The 16,612-nt window shown below is 45.2% G+C and overlaps 1 protein-coding gene across 13 annotated transcripts in view; it reads left to right on the forward strand.

Annotated features, from left to right (window-relative positions):
- The window catches only part of CAMTA1 (calmodulin binding transcription activator 1), a 299,381-nt gene that overhangs the window by 272,476 nt on the left and 10,293 nt on the right, over positions 1-16,612 (forward strand). For 5 of the 13 annotated variants that reach the window (XM_054849894.1, XM_054849898.1, XM_054849902.1 and 2 more), the window contains 11 exons: positions 2-141; positions 379-575; positions 919-997; positions 1,363-1,678; positions 2,039-2,562; positions 3,760-3,947; positions 4,366-4,612; positions 5,097-5,168; positions 6,072-6,092; positions 8,932-9,125; positions 9,318-9,392. In XM_054849894.1, coding sequence (XP_054705869.1) covers positions 2-141; positions 379-575; positions 919-997; positions 1,363-1,678; positions 2,039-2,562; positions 3,760-3,947; positions 4,366-4,612; positions 5,097-5,168; positions 6,072-6,092; positions 8,932-9,125; positions 9,318-9,392 — 2,053 coding nt within the window. Of the gene's footprint in view, position 1; positions 142-378; positions 576-918; positions 998-1,362; positions 1,679-2,038; positions 2,563-3,759; positions 3,948-4,365; positions 4,613-5,096; positions 5,169-6,071; positions 6,093-8,931; positions 9,126-9,317; positions 9,393-14,318; positions 14,444-16,612 lie in introns of all 13 variants that reach the window. The other 8 variants (XM_054849895.1, XM_054849899.1, XM_054849906.1 and 5 more) reach the window with 4 other exon arrangements.

A 16,612-nucleotide genomic window follows, 5' to 3' on the forward strand; every position in this document is an offset into this window, starting at 1 on the left:
GATAACCAGTTCAGGATGTCAATATTGGAGCGACTTGAGCAGATGGAGAGGAGAATGGCTGAAATGACAGGCTCACAGCAGCACAAACAAGGAGTAGGAGGCGGGAGCAATGGGAGTGGGAACGGAGGAACGCAAGTGCAGGTATGAACCCCGCTGTGTCTAGCTTTATGCTTTCTGGCCAGAGTTTGGTTTTGGGGGGATTGGAAAATATTTTAGTTTTTCCTAAACAACAAGTCTGGTTTGTGGACGTTTTTAACAGCAGTTGGCTTTCACTCACATTTGCCACTGTCTTAGTACTTCTAGAAGTGGAAGGCTGCCTGCTCAGGGCAGGTTGCAGCTCCCCTCAGTGGTTAAACTGGGATGTGTGTGGTGTTTCAGTGCGTTTCTGGGACTGGGACACTGGGCAGCTGCTTTGAGAGCCGCGTGGTGGTGGTATGCGAGAAGATGATGAGTCGTGCTTGCTGGGCAAAGTCCAAACACTTGATCCATTCAAAGACTTTCCGAGGAATGACGCTGCTCCACCTAGCTGCTGCCCAGGGCTATGCTACACTCATCCAGACCCTCATCAAATGGCGGTAAGACCCAGCCCGTTGGACTCTTGGGTGTCAATACAGGCATGGCAGAAGCATACGTAAAGTCTACTTGGTCCAGATTTCTAGTTGTCCCTTACAAACAGCCAAGTCCCTGAACCCTGTCCCCGATCTGACGGGACTTGTCTCTTGAGAGAGCGAGTCCAGTCACTGGATGTATCATGCTCTTAAAGTCTCTGGTGGGGGCACCATCTGTAGTAAATATGTGTGTCGCGGGCATATGTGTGGCCACTTCTTTGTGGTGTGGTGCATTGGGTAAAGCTGTGCATTTAGGTGATGATCTTAATGTGGCTGCAGAGCATCATTTGTTCTACTGTTTCCTCTGCAGCACCAAACATGCGGACAGCATCGATCTGGAGCTGGAAGTTGACCCTTTGAATGTGGATCATTTCTCCTGCACTCCTCTGGTAAGAGCAGAGACTGAAACTTCTGAGAGAGTCTGAGGACCCTCTGGAGTTCTTCCTGATGTGTTATTTTCCTAATGTGTTTCACACTGACGAGTAGATGTTTCTTGTGTGTCTTTGCTGTGTAAATGGTAAGACATGACACTGTCAGCTTCCTGGCATTTTGTCGACAGAGTCCACACAGAAAAAAACCCTTGTCATTGAGTAACGTGAGGAAAGGGGACAGAAAAGGTGGTTTTGGTTTGTGTTTTACCCAAAATCTAGTCAGAGTTGTTTTTCCATGAGCTGGGGACCAGACTCCACTGTGTTAGCAAGAAAGGAAGAAGGCAGCAGGTCACCCAATGACTCAATTGTCTTTTCTTTTATAGATGTGGGCATGCGCCCTAGGCCACATGGATGCAGCCATTGTGCTGTACAAGTGGGACCGCCGAGCCATCTCTATTCCTGACTCCCTTGGGAGACTGCCACTGGCCATTGCCCGATCTCGGGGACACGTGAAGTTGGCGGAGTGCTTGGAGCAGCTACAGCGAGATGAGCAAACTCAGCTTGGGCAAAACCCCAGGATTCAGTGCCCCTCGAGCACAGACTCCAACACAGAGAATTGGGTGTCCCAGTGGCACAGTGAGCTTATTGCCTCTCAGGAGCCTCAGAAGGGAGTCACTGTGATTTCCAGTACAAACACAGGTAAAATGTTTGAGGGCATGCACTGCTTTGCTGACATTTGACATGTGAAGATCTGAGAGCAAGGAGCTCACCTGGGTGGCAGATGCCACCTGTAGCCCTGCTGTCCATGCTTAATTCTTTTCTTGCAGGCACTTGCGTAAGTATTGAGGAGTGAATGCCTGCCTTAGAAAGACGTGTATCTTAAGAGTGGTTGAGGTAATATCCTCCCTGAGTGATAGTTACTCCCTTTGCACATACTGTTGGGTGTCATAGAGCATGGCACAAACTTCCACCTGCAGCTCTGCGGCAGGAACTGTTGTAGTTTCTAGAGCGATCATGGGTTGCATGTTTCGTTTTGACCATTGATCTGTTTGTTTCCAGAGCTGAGACGACCAAGATCAGAACCTTCCAGTTACTACAGTAGTGAGACTCAGAAAGATTACCCTGCACCCAAAAAACATAAGCTGAGCCCTGAATATTTTCAAGCCCGGCAAGACAAGCTGCTTTCCACTGCGCTGAGCCTGGAACAGCCAAGCATCAGGAAGCAGAACTCCAGCTCCAAGCAATCCGCCACTGAGACAATCAGCCCCAGTGAAGGGATAAGGGACTACGGCCGGGAGCTCTCCCAGCACATCCCAGAAGTTACTGGGTACCGAGGCTCTGGCAGCCAAGCAGGCATCAAATGGAACCCAAAAGACATTTATATTGGTGTGTCTGCTGTGCAAGTGGCGGGGAGCCAGAAGGGTGCTGCACTGGGGAAGGACACTGTAGCCCATCGGCTACGCCAGCGAGAGCAGATGAATGTGCTGATGATGGCTGACAGGGAGATGGTGGATGCAGAGCTCTTGTCCTACAGGGACAATGCCGGGGATGAGGACTGCTTACACCACATGGATGACTTGCAGGTAAACATACCCATAGCACCAAGATCAGCAGTCTCAGAGAACCTGGTGGCTGCACAGAGGAGCCTAACTGTGAGAAACTTCTGCGGAGGCCTTTAGAGGCTCTGAATTGTATTTTGTGAAAGGAGGTGGCTATACAGTCAATGTATACTTTCTTCTGGTTTCAGAGAGTATCCTTTCAACCTGGACACAAAGGCTAATGGTTAGCATTTAGGGTCATGCACTGGTGTATGCTTCCACAGTGTACAGAACTGTTTGCAGTTTTGCTAGGAAAAAGGAAAAAGCAGAGCCTCCTGATCACACCAGAAAATGAGACTAAGGTGGCTCCATGGTCCTTTGGGAACTGGAAAGCAGTCCCTACGAAGACAAGGTGACTTGAGAGAGGCAGTGCTGTGGTTGCAGGCCAAGCTGCTGCACTTTAAAGGGCAGGGAAATAAGAGTGGAGAAGGGGAGAGAGACAGTGGCTTTGGGGAAGGAAAAATCCCACCAAGTATGGAATAGAGGAAATAAAAACACCACAGAAGCAGAACAGACAGATGAGGAGTTGTCACTGGGGGAAGGATACTGCGTTTGGTCTTCTGAGTGAAACAAGTAATGGGAGCACAGCCTATGTGCACTGCCTTGGCATCTCTAAATATTCTCATCTTGCTGGTGTAACACAGATGAAGCAGATCTTTGCAAAACAAGAACTGTTTTCTGTTCTCTGTATTAAAAATTCCTGTGAACCTTGGTGGGTGGAGGGATATGCGGTTCAGGAGGGTTCCTGACAAAGCTGTGGTCCCAATGGATTTAAATTCTCTCGATGTGCCTTTATTGTTCTGTCATGCTGTACTGCACATCTTGGTGAAAGACTGGCAAGATCGCTTTTCCTTTGGAACCAAGGTAGTAGTGACGGCTGGCAGTAGCGTACAGCAAAGGTCCAATGACATAAACCTTTTACCAGATCTCTTAGGCTCCCCATAGGCTCAGTGAAAAAGAGGTCTGGGGAATATGAAACCCCACAGTGCTTTGTCAGAAGAGACAGAAAAGCAAATGAGCTTTGGTTAATGAATTTCTCTCCAATGCTGAGCCAAGCAGTAGGTTCCAGCTACCACAAGTTTGGGGAAAATGGGGCAGTCTGGCTAAAGCTGGGCTGTAACATGCAAGCACGAGGTTCCTGCTACCAGGCAGCGAAAGTTTCCTCTCCTCTCCCCGTCCCAGGTGAACATGATGACACTTGCAGAGCACATTATTGAAGCTACGCCTGACAGGATCAAGCGGGAGAATTTTGTGCCAATGGAGTCACCACTGGTGGAGAGAACAGACAGTGCTGCCATGAGCACCACAATGAGCTGGCTGGCCAGTTACCTTGCTGATGTCGATCATCTGCCAAGTGCTGCACAGATAAGGTCAGTGAGAGCTGTGAAGTCACTCTGGGTTTTTGAGCAGTCTGAATGCTGGGTAGCATGCACTGATTCTTTAGCTGGCAGATGCTATTTCTCAGTAGGATTCAATGCTGGTGTTCCAAGCCCCGCCACACTCTCGTGGTCAAATGTACTGTTGCCAGCACAGCTACAAATTCATGGAAGAATGGGAGTGCATGCAACAGGAGGGGAAACTGGCCACGAGGTCTGACTGGTGACTTCTCTTCCAGTGCCAAGTCTGCGCAATGCGGTACAGGCAGGCTCAGGAATGTGGGATGTTGCTTGGAGAGAGGGAGGGGAGCGTGAGCTTCTGCCTTGAACTCAGAAATGTTGTAGTCCTTATCTGTGATGCCAGCCCAGGTGCTTTGTGAGCCAATAATTCCTACTGTGATTGGTATTTCAGAAGTCTGTATAGTGAACCCCTCACCCCTTCTTCGAACACCAGCTTGAGCCCTGCAGGCTCACCAATCAGTGAAATAGCTTTTGAGAAACCCAGCCTTCCCTCGGCAGCGGATTGGTCTGAATTTCTGAGTGCATCCACCAGCGAGAAGGTAGAAAATGAGTTTGCACAGTTAACTCTGTCTGATCATGAGCAGAGAGAACTCTATGAAGCTGCCAAACTCGTCCAGACAGTGTTCAGGAAATATAAGGTATGTGGTCAAAACATCCAATGTCTTCCTTGTTAGGTGTGAGAGAGTATAATCTGTTACAAAACAAAATGTGGGTAATGCCCACTCCTGGGACAAAAATAGTTTCTGTCATAACCTTTTCAATGCTCATAGTATTTGCTTGTTGATGTTTACCCAGCAACTACCTTACTGGAGAGAGCATGCCATGCCATAGCATGCCCTCTGTGCTGGAACAGCACTCACAAAGCGTATCCTTAAAATATGCTCCAGATGGTCTGATTAGTTGCCTGCTTGGTGTAAAGATCAATTTTGAGGGTTTGTCCCTTATGTGAATTGACAGTAGAGATATCTCCAGGAAATGCCTAGACCCGAATCAGACCAGGTAGCACTGACAGGAGAGATTTAGAAGTAGGTGCCCTGCAAGCTGCTGTGAGCTACTTAATGTCATCTGTCCTGTGTTTTGGTGCACTCTGAGTACTTACTGCTTCTTTCCTTCTCCACGTAGGGTCGTCCGGTCCGGGAACAGCAAGAGGTGGCTGCTGCTGTTATTCAGCGTTGCTACCGAAAATACAAACAGGTAATCAAGGAAGTGAAATTTTGTGAAACACACCGAAGTGCTGTGAACGCAGCCCTTTGTAATGGGTGTTATCCCACTATTCCTCTTGTATGCTATTCAGCATGCAGTAATGATATATCCTGCTCGGGCAAAATTGAAAAGGGAAGAAGATTCGTGTCCTGAATCTTAATTTTTGAGGGAATCCTTGAAAGGATTTTGTTTGTGATGGTAACTGCATTTTTGCTGTGAGATAGAGGGCAATGATGTATTGCATACTGGCCTTTATGCATGACTAGTTGCTTGCCAAATTTCATTGTGAAATTGAAGTTGGTTGCCTTTGCTAAAGGCGCAGATGGAAAATAGGTTGTTTTGTTTTGCACATACTAAATGTTTAAACTATGGGAAGTCACGTGTTTTAGCTTGATGCAAGTTGTTCCAGGACTAAGACTGTTCTCCAGACTCTAGTTGGAGACATGCTTTTAGGCTGAGTTCTCAACCCCAGAAAAAGAAGATATTTCTTCCCTTTTGGTTGGTTGGGGTTTTTTTTGGGGGGGTGGCTAGAGCCCATGTCCCTCTTTTTTTCCCTGCTAGGCTTAAGCTGTCTGATGCCTGGTGGCATGTTACATAAAGTGAAAGGCAAGATGCCTGTGCTGTTTTACAACCTTCAAAACCATTTATTTGGGGAGCCTTTCTAGTGTTAGGTGACTGCATCATGATTCACATTCAACCTGTCACATGCCTGTCATTCTGGAGTGATGCTTCCTGTAATAGAGAAGCTTAATTCCTTTCAAAAACTGCTTTGTCTTGCATCCTGGAATCACTTCTTTTTGAAAGAAGATGGTTTGGTTTTTGGTTTTGGTTTTTTTTTTTTCATTCTTTATTTGCAGAACTAACATTAACTGTATTTTTCTGTTTCTCCCTAAGCTTACTTGGATAGCCTTGAAGGTAATACAAACACAAACACTATTTTGGAAACAATTCCCTGTGGGTCACTAACTTTAACATTCAATATAAACCAGGAGAACCTGGCATTTCAAGAAACATTTTAGTAGTATCCACTAATAAATGCCTGCAGTTGAGAAGTCACTGACAAACCAAACCTTATGGGAGATACGTAGGGGCTGCCATGCCACAGCATATCAATCTAGTAGTACAACTGAGGAAAAAAAAAGTGTCTCCTGCTTCTACAGGTACTCATACAAGCAGCGATGGGCTGAGGCGTGGGGAAGGTTTTGAAGCCAGTTTCTGGAGGACAAGCTTTCCTTTGCTGCTGATTAGCCATCACTCGGTGATCTTGCCTTGGCATTTGGGGAGTGCAGGAGAACATTTATCCCACCCACGCAGCCAATGTCCTCTGCATGCTGCCTGCCTGCTAAAGTATTTTGAGCATTCATCTTTGAAATACCTGTGCCCTGAATTCCTAAGACCACCATCTTATGTACATTGCTGCTTATACCAGAGGCGTGACTGTTGATGCCAGTCTAAATTGTGCATGGCCCATAATTTTCTACTGTAAAGATGGATTTCCCAACTGTGCAACATCTTGCTGTTATCATACTAGAATCAGTTGAGCTTCCCTCAGAGCTACCCAGAAGGCAGAGTATGCTCTTCCTGGAGAGAACATGTCCTCAGGGTAATTTTCCATCCACAGTTTCCTCCTGCACCATGGTTTTCTGTCAGTCAAAGTACTGTTCTATCAGCACAAGTGGGCTGAGCTTTCCAGGATCACTGTACTAGCCAAGGCTTACCACTTCACGGAGATTAGGTGACTTCTCTGTTTATCCTCTTCCCAGCTGGAGGGAAAAAGAGGAGGAGAGGGAGCAGCTAATCAGTTAAGTGGGTCTTAGAGTTGGATGCAAACATATTGGGTTCTAGCCTATCCAGTGACTGCTATTTCCTCTATTATGTTACTGTATTGCTGAGATCAGCACTGCCTTATGACTAGATTTGAACAGTCATAGCTCACATCACGGTTTCCTATTTGAACCCTTCTGTTCAGGGGTTTGTAACTCAGCCACAGAAGTCCCATCTGGGCTAAAAATTGGAAGGAAAACCATGACCAGCCTGTAAGTGGACTTGTTTAAAATAGCTAATTTAAAACTTCAATCTGATCCATTTCATTAAAAGTGTTAAAAAGAAAACAAAACAAACAAACAAACAAGATGGGAATTAATAATGGCAAAATATAACTGCACCTAATGACTGCTTCAATTCCAAAAAGTGAAATTTGGTAAATGGTGGTCTGTGATGATATTGGAGGGTATTTTGCTTTGGGCTGATGTTTGGGGGGGCTGGTGTCTGTTTGCTTTTTGGATTTTTTTCCCAAGAGACAGGAAAACTCCATTGAAATACATTAGGACATTACCCTACACAGGGCAGTGGCTGCTATTTCTGTGTCTCATCTGTCTGATAAAGTGAGCAGAAGTCATAGCTGATAAAATATCCAGACACATAAGTTTTGAAAATATTAAAACTTTCAAAATAAGATCAGTAAACACTGAAAACCTCTGTCAATAGTGTTCAGAAGTGTGAGTGCAACTTCTATACATTATTCTACATCTATATCTTAAAAAGGACTTTTAAAAACACGCCTGAATGCATATGGTTTCTGTTAAACCTGTCCTGGCTGTGTGCTCTCCCAGCTTCTTGTGAAAATTAACTCTATCCTAGCCAAAAAACAGGACAGTAGCTATCTACTTGCATGCTTTAAAAGGAAAAGGATGTAGAATAAAGCAAATTTCTTTTTAAGAGTTTGCGCCTGCTTTATTTGGAATCGTGAGGCTAGAAATAATACAGTGCTAGAGGGAATTTTGGATGCGTGTGCTCGTGCAAATTTGCAAGTGCAGTGGATGTTTATTACAGACTTCTAATGAGATTTAGTTTTGCCTATGATTTAGGCTCAATATTGGACTCAATTAACTGTAGTGGGTTTTGGGTTTTGTTTGGGCTTGGTTTAAGTTATAATCTTGTGTTATGCCACTTGACATGCTTGGTTTTAAATGGATACCTGAGCAATCAAAACTTTTGCAGTATTATGCTATGGCACAGAAACAAGAAATGAGCTGTTTGAAAGTTAAGTGTCTTAGGAAAGTGGAATACACTTGTGAACAGCAAATTTGGTTCTTAAAGTAATTTGTTTAAAAGATATTTTTAAAGGAAGACACAAAAAGGTGTATTTTGGTTTTAGTTAATTTGGTTTGGAATAGTCATTCACACTGCTTTATCCTTATAGTCACTTAGCTGGGCATATTTTGCTGCTGCTGTTACGAGTCTTTACAAACGATGGCCCCATAGAAATGGGCATCCTGTACATTGTAATGAGATTTCTGTATGCAAGGGAAACAAAGCATTCCTCTAAGTGTAGTCAGTTGGTTTATCTCCAACACAGACCTACTGCAGTACAAATATGAAGCAGTGTAAACACAACTCAGGATCAGCTCCAGATGTTCCAAAGTTGTTCGTTAAGTGTAGGACAGCTGGATCTGGTCACTGGCATGTACATGTAGAGCCTCTGTTAGCTAGGTATTAAATAAAACCAATCCTGTCATACCATTCCAGAGGCAGCAAAACAGGTAGTTGCTTTCTCGACGCAGACTGGGTTCTGCACCTAATCTCACAGTAGTTCCAGTTTGCTGTCACCCTTTTCTTTTACGGTTCCCAATCAGCGAGTAGATACTCATTTGCTTCTCATCATGTCTCAGTGGCACAAGAGTCTTTCACCATAGGAACCTGCTTCTTGCTGGTTTTATTGGAATGCCTCAGCTTCTCTTTGTTTCTCTTGTAGTATGCACTTTATAAAAAGATGACGCAAGCTGCCATTCTTATCCAGAGCAAATTCCGAAGTTACTATGAGCAGAAAAAATTCCAGCAGAGCCGACGAGCCGCGATGCTGATTCAGCAGTACTATCGCAGCTACAAAGAATGTGGGAAGAGGAGGCAAAACCGCCGGGCAGCCACCATTGTACAACAGAAACTCAGGTGAGCTGTTGGGATGCTAGATGCTACCAGGATCTTTACATGTTGTTTTTACACTCATCGGGGCTGTGCTGTAATTTACAGACAAAGGCCAGTTGGAAAAGGACAGTGGTTCATAGGATAATTATTCTTGCATTTAGTATTATTCTCCTTGGTTTTGCCTACGCTTCAGTGTTGGGGTTTTTTTGTGTTTAGAAGCAGTCTGCTTACCAAGAAGCAGGATCAAGCTGCTCGCAAGATTATGCGGTTTTTACGACGCTGCCGCCACAGGTATGACGCTATCTTTTGGTATCTGCCCTTCATTAGAGCAATGCAACAATATTCATTTGTGTCAGCAGTGAATGCAATGTAAAGGATAACAGAATCAGCTTACTACAGATCTTTTAATCAAATAACGAAGCCCAGCTACTTCCAAGATATACTGACAAAAATGAAATCTCTAACTTAGGACTGTTGCTGAAAGAGTATCATGTTCATCGCTGATATGGTAAAGCAACCCAGGTTGTGTTGGGCAGACACAGAATAAAGAAACTTTGAGCAAAGCAGCGCATGTGATTTTAAAAGCTGGACTTGAGGAAGTCTGAAAAACAGCTTACTGACTCACAGCTACAGCTTGTAAGCGCTGCACACAGCATTCATGGTAGATGGGAAAGTGCAAAATGCAACAACATCTAGTGTACGCTGGAAATGCCTTTAGTTTGGTCACAGGATCATTTGGTAAACTCTCATCAAATAGGGGTTCTTTTTCATGTGGATAGGTGGAATGTGCCAACAGAGCAGCAGACAAGTTAGTTCACGTCAGCCACTCCACACATACCTCAGTAAGCTGGGAGTACAGACACAAACATGAAGATGAATCATCTCCTGCCAGTGTGGGAACCTGCGCAGGCTTGCCAAAGTGCTCGTGTGCGGCAGCTACCACCACCACATCACCACTCTGCTACATGCAGAGCGTTTGTTTTGATTTTTCAAAAAGGATCCCATATATGATTAGGTTGCAGACTGGAACTTTGCCTAGACTAAAGTGAATTCAGATGTTTCTGACTCTGCTCCCTCCATTCTCACCACACATGCATTTCATCTACTCAGGAGCTGGTCAGACCTGATGCATTTTGAAGCATGTCTAGTTCAGCCCAGTGACGTTTGAACAAGGAGAGCTCTGAGAGGCAGAGAGGCTTGTGATAAACTTGATTTTAGAAACAGACTCCGTCCTTTTTGTAGGATTTCAGAGCTGCAGTTTGCAGGAGGTCAGTGTGGCTCATGTTGTAGAAGGACATGTTACCTGCAGGTTCAGTGGGAGGTAACATGTGTGGACAAGAAAGAGGGCTTTAGAGTTTACAGACCAATTCCAAATGCACTTGAAACAGCCACAGTTGTTCATGTAGAAGCACAAGTGGCTTCTTGCTCTCAGCAGGGCATGTTGGTTTTGTTGTGTTTGTTGGGCAGCGTGTCCCACTGAAGCAGGCAGAGGCTCAGAACTTCCATGTTGTCTCAGATCTGCTTGAGATCCAGGCCATCCCTGGGGAAGCCATGTGCCCATTTCCATCTGTGGAGGCGGTCAACCTGTCGGAGGCTCTTACAGCCGACTCGCACACACAAGCCCAGAGAATGCGTCATGACTGGCTGGGTTTCCCACCAATGTCCGGGATGTGCCACGCACTTCAACCACACTCAGTTAAGTCTCCAGCTGCCGGGTAACGCAGACTCTCCAGGGCTTAAATTGCCGATGATTCCAGCAGTCTTTCTTGCATTCAGCTCATTGCCTGCCTTTTCCTCAGTGTCTGCTGTTTTCCTTTGTAGAGAGACCCTACTCATTTGCATCACTGAAGTCTGCAGGCAAGTCCCTTCCCTTTGCCTGTAGTCAATCTCCTCTCTCTTCAGCAGTGTGGTGGCTGCTGCTGTGTGTGTCTCTGGGAGATGGGTTTAGGTCTTGGGTGTTTATAGGCAGGAAATAAAAAGAAGCAGCAAGGGGGATCCATCGTCAGTAGGCTCCCTCTGGCTTATGTCGCGCTGCACAGTACTCGAATTTCTCCAACGGTGCAGTGCTGTCTGTGTCCATAGGCGCTTTGTTGTGACTGCTGGGGAATTTGTCCATGGTTCTCGGCAAGGATGCAACAGCAGAAAAAAGTAACTTATTTCCACTGAAGATGTTAACTGTGTTTCAAAACCGCCTTGCTTTTCCTTCTGAAACAAAAATGATCACACATTCGTGGTCACGTACTTTCTCCAAGCCATCATAAGAGTTTAAAACTGTGTTAGCGTAGCTACTATTAATAACTGACACAACTTTGAACCAGGAGCATTCTGGCATTGGCAAATGCTAAAAGTAAAAGCAAGACTTACCAAATGACAAAACCAGCATTTAGAATCTGCTTGAAAAAGCTTACTAGATTTACAGAACTATTTAGAAATGCAACAAATTTGGGCCTCTTTCCCTGTATTCCTCCTGCTTGCCAAAAAAATCTCTAGCAAGCAGTTGCAAAGAAAGGTGTTTTCTAAAACACTTTGTGGTCTGTGCACTTAGGCTGCACCTGTGATCTAGGGATCATGCTGCAGGAATATCTCGTGGACCCTCAGACTTTCCTGGCTGCCAGTACCATACAGAGAGATCTGGTCCCTGTGCTTGTTTGTGTTCAGTGAGCAATGACACACAAATTGGTTCTTAGAGCTTTGTTACCACACAGGATTTTGAAGACAAACAGTTGAAGTCTTTTGCTTGTGTAAACAACTGCAAGGGAAAAGTAGAATACTGGAAATGATACAGATCTACTTATTAAGATGGAGCTTCCCTTGCTTCAGCATCTCAGCTGACTCAGACTGACCGGTTTGCTTCCTCACCCCCCGCCCTGAGGGGGAGATCCACGTGCTTTCCCCAGCACAGCCATACGCTGGCGAGACCACCCACATGAGTTCCTTCCCAAGCTTGGCTCTGAACCCCCTTTCTGAGCTGCCCCGCTCGCAGTGCATGTACGCTGGGGTACCAAGTGGAACATGAAGGAATCACTTCCTTCTCATCTGCTTTTCTTCAAGCTTTCTGAATTTTCTCTGTCTTAATAATTACATTTATTCCTCACTGCCTGACTTTTCTTGCTTACCTCTTTCTAAGGATAGAGTAATAAAACTTAGGATGTTAAGTAAGTTTAAAACCACCTCTCTTTAAGCCTCCTAATTATATCCCTTCAGTCTACTCTGCGTCCTGTGTAATGCTTAAACAGGATGCGGCTGACGATGATGTGACTGGAACTTAGGCTAACAGCCCCACACACTGTTTCAGGAGTAGTGCTTGTTGGAATCCCATCACGGACTCCTCTTGAAATGCTCCAAATTAGCACACTGCTGCTATAAATGAGAAATTAAGCGAGCCCCAGGCTTCATAAATATTTCAGCCATCCAAGCTCCTGAACATCCAGGGGCAAGTCATAACAACCAACATCTAATGTTATCTAACGCTCTGTAGCATAAAAATGGTACTATGGAGCCACTTGTTAAACCACAGTGCCTTGTCAGTACAAGAGATAGAAATGACAGATATTTTTGAAAGATGTGAGGCAGTGAGAGAAAAGAGAGGATGCACAGGGAACAGCAAATAAACAGGATCTTGGAGCAGATTTCTGTCAGCTAATAGGCAGAGGTGGGAGAGGAGGCTGCAAAAGCCACTTGCAGTCTGTCGTAAGGATAGTGAGCTAAGTAAATCCATAAAGTTCAGAAATTTAACCTTAAAATACAGAAGTGTTTAACCTAGGTTTTTGTCCACAAGCAGATTCTGTTGCTGGGCCAATAAATGACTCCTAGTAAGAGCTTATTCTGTAGCCAGGCAGTATTTACTCAGGCTTTCCCCTGGCAACTATCTGGTTGGTTGTTTTTTTCCTATTTTAAATTGATCAAAGTCTACTTTAAGCCAATTATGAGAACTCTTTCTCTGCTAGCATTTAGAACAGCTCAAGTGGTCATCTTGTCCTGTTTAGCTTATTAGCTTTTTGGCACAAAGGCTCAGTAGTGCATACGTGGTTCCTATCAGCTTGAGGATCCAGGGTGCATAGGCATGTTGGTCTTGTGTTTTCTGATCTGAACGTACGCTTGTTGCCTGATCAGATGGTATTTCAGATGTTTTGAGGGACTTAGAGAGAGGTTCTGCAGTTGGAGCTCTCAATAATGGATGTGTAGACATTGATGAAAATCAGAAAAGAAATGTAAGTTTGAGTCGAATGTATTCTTAGAGAAGATGTTGGAGCTCTAGTAGCTGAATATTATCAGGTGTCATGGAGACAAGTGGTCATTCATCAGCAGCAGTCATTCTGACAGTCAGACATGTATCGTTTCCTTTTGACTTTGGGGGAAAAAAAAGTATTTATCCATCTATTGTCATATTCTCAAAGATCCGGTGAAAAACATGCATCAGCCATAACATGGTATCAACATGACTTGTCACAGAAGTGTTGTTTGTCGAGAATGAGAAACAGAAACTTCTTGGCCTCCCAGGAGACCTTCACCCATCTTCCAGTGGTGCCTGGACCTACGGGCTGACACTTGACTAACTTTCAACCCAAAACTTGCCATTACACCTGCTGTGAGTTGAGCTGTCTCCTGGCACGCTGTCCTGTGTGAGGCAGAATAAGGGTTTGCATGTTTTATGGTTTTGGAAAGACTCCGCCTACTCGGTGGTCTGCAGGTATGACCCATCTAGAGCCGCAAGGAAATGCGAGAGCTCCAAAGTGAGTTGGGGTTCACTGAGCTGAATCCATATGTGGTCCATACAGTCAGCTTTCACTGGGAAGGTAACCTCCTCTTTCCTATTCTTTTTCCGATTATTAGGAAAAATCTGTTCTTCTGAGAGGTATCTACACTGTCGCTAGGCTGTGATTATGATCTGCAGTTTTTTTATGGAGTAGTATTTGCAATGAGATAGAAACCAGACGATCGCTGCAAGGGAAGGCAGGATGCAGCTAGAAATGCCACGGGGATGACAGTATTGAGTTGATTTTACTTGCTTGTTACTTCCTGCCCTACACCACCTAAACACAGGACTGCTCTTCCCTGGTAAAGAGGAGGAGTCCAGTAGGCAGGAGTGGGAAGGGTTCTTTCTCTCCAGGCAAGCAGAAGCGTTGTCTCCTCCTCCCTGAAGTGAAGCTCTTGGTAAGGTATGGTTATTGCCATGTGTATGCTAATAGCTCTTTGGTATTGTTTTGCAATCTGAAGCCCACTGGTGGACCATAGGCTGTACAAAAGGGTGAGTGTAGCTGCCTGCTAGCCAGTTCCTCTCTTCCATTTTAAATATTTTTGCTTTCTGCTTGCTTGCATGGGGCTGCAGCCGAGATATGCCAGTAAGTTTCACCTCCATTAATTATATAAAACAGAATCCTGTATAAACTAACCCTACTGCAATGACTAACACTGCTGCTTTTATAACAGGACAGAGCTCCGCAGTAGATGTTACCAATGCATGAACGTGTGAAAAAGGACATGTATATTCGTCATGGGCATGCTTAGGTGGCGTTGTCGTTGGGATATTTTTTCAGTATCTGAAATGGCTGTTAGTAGATTTTGGAACTTGATGGGGTCTGCACTCACGCGCACTCAACGAGTAACAACGCCCTTTGTCGTGGGACTGCGACAGCATTCCAGCTAGATCGTAGGAAGCTGCAGTACAGATGCATGCAGCCTACTCAAGATGGGTGTTTCTTTCTGCCTGAGCCAGAGGGAAGCAGAAGAGCTCTTCACACTGCTTTTTACTCCCTAAGGTGGTTAAGCACCAATGCTTATCTTCTAGAAGCTGGTCTTTGTTAAGTCACACATCTGATTACCTTACCAGGGCCAGCTTTTTGACAGCTGCTTCTCTGAGCTGATAATCTACGTAGGGGGAAGGAAAACCAAAAACCTGAAATGAAGACGAAGATGCTGTAAGTGTGTTATAGTAAGGGCCAAGCGAGCTTCTGTTGGGAGTCTCATTCTCAGTGTGAAGAGAGTCCACTCGCCTTTCTGCTCGGCACGTTAGCGGGCTGGTTTGCTACCCGACGGCAGGGTGGGAATACGCCAAAGCATTCCCACGGCAGGTTGCAGCCCCTTTCAAGGCACGTGCCTGAGTTGTCAGCAAGACTGCTCAGTACTGTCTTGCATTTGAGAGGTGGTAGGACAGCAGGGTTTTCTTTTGTCAAAAACTTCAGTTGGAAGTAACACCATTCGTGTGCTTATTACTACTGTTTCAACCAGGGAGGAGCAGCAGAGGGGAGGGATGACCTGGACTCTCGCTTCCACATAACAGTCTCAAAAGAAAACTGAATTGTTGATCGTGAAGTTTTGCTGATTTCGAATTGCAGAGATGATTTTTATAATTTAGGAGTGAGAGTATGAATCAGGGCTTAAGCCTGCTGGAGGCATTGTTATTTGTTTAACTATTGAGCGTACTAAAGAAGCAATAGCTAGTGGTGTTTCTTTCCAAATTATTGTGCTACCATTTTTTGTTGCATGCCCTCAGTTTTTTTGCAAGTAACAATTTGAGTTCTTTACTAACAACAAATGAAGTAAGAATCGGATAAAATGGGGACAAAGGCCCAGTTGTGCCTTAACTGTTTAAGCGCTCCTTTCATGGATCTTGCCCTGGCGGAGGGAAGAGGAACATTACTCTTGATTGCAGAGATACCAATGCTGTGAAGTTGTTAGCTGGAAAACTATAGCTCCAGGTCTTAGCACGTATGGTAACGTGCTTTGCAACTAACGCAGGTTAACTCAGGAACTGTGTAAAAATAGCTTGTATTCTTATAATGGTGGACTAACTGGGTCACTTGTTTTTACTAATCTGATGCTTTGTCTATAACTAGGGCTGGTAATTTTTGGTTTGCAGTTGGGTGTCTGGTTTCGAAAGCCACTTGAAGAAAAAAAACCATAATTTGTTTTTAGCTGCCCGGGGCTGAGGCTGGTTCAGCAGCACACCTTCCCTCCCCGGCAGGCAGCATCTTGACCTCCTTCCTCCTGCCCCGAAATAGGCCTGAGCAAGGAGCTACAGCTTCTCAGACCTTGCAACGCAGCCTGCGCCTATTGCAGCAGGAATCCTTGAACTTGAATCCTTGGTGTGAGATGCTGGGATGCTCAAAATACATTCCTGCCTCCACCTACTCCTATTTTTGCAGGTTTGGTGCTCTCTTCTCAGTCTTCCTTGTCTCCAGAGAACTCCTGCATAACTGATTTGGCTGGCTGGTGCAGGCATGCCAGCACGGTTCCTGCTGCATCCTGCCCTCGGGCACCTCCATCTGCCCTGGTGTCCTTGGGCTCAGGCTGCCCGCAGAACACCCCTGCTCGGTGCACTCTGCAGCCTGGGGAACGGCACAGGCTGGAAGCTGTGCTCCGTTCTCCGCTAGCAGTATGGTGTGTAACCTTTGCATGCCAGACAGAAGGGGATATGTTTTAAGACGTTTGTTCTACGAATAGGAAAAATAATTTAAACTTAAAATGTGCATACCAAAACAGGCTACTTAGATTCAAAACTGATAAGAACG

The sequence above is a fragment of the Grus americana genome, chromosome 21, assembly GCF_028858705.1.
Source record: "Grus americana isolate bGruAme1 chromosome 21, bGruAme1.mat, whole genome shotgun sequence".
NCBI lineage: Eukaryota > Metazoa > Chordata > Aves > Gruiformes > Gruidae > Grus > Grus americana.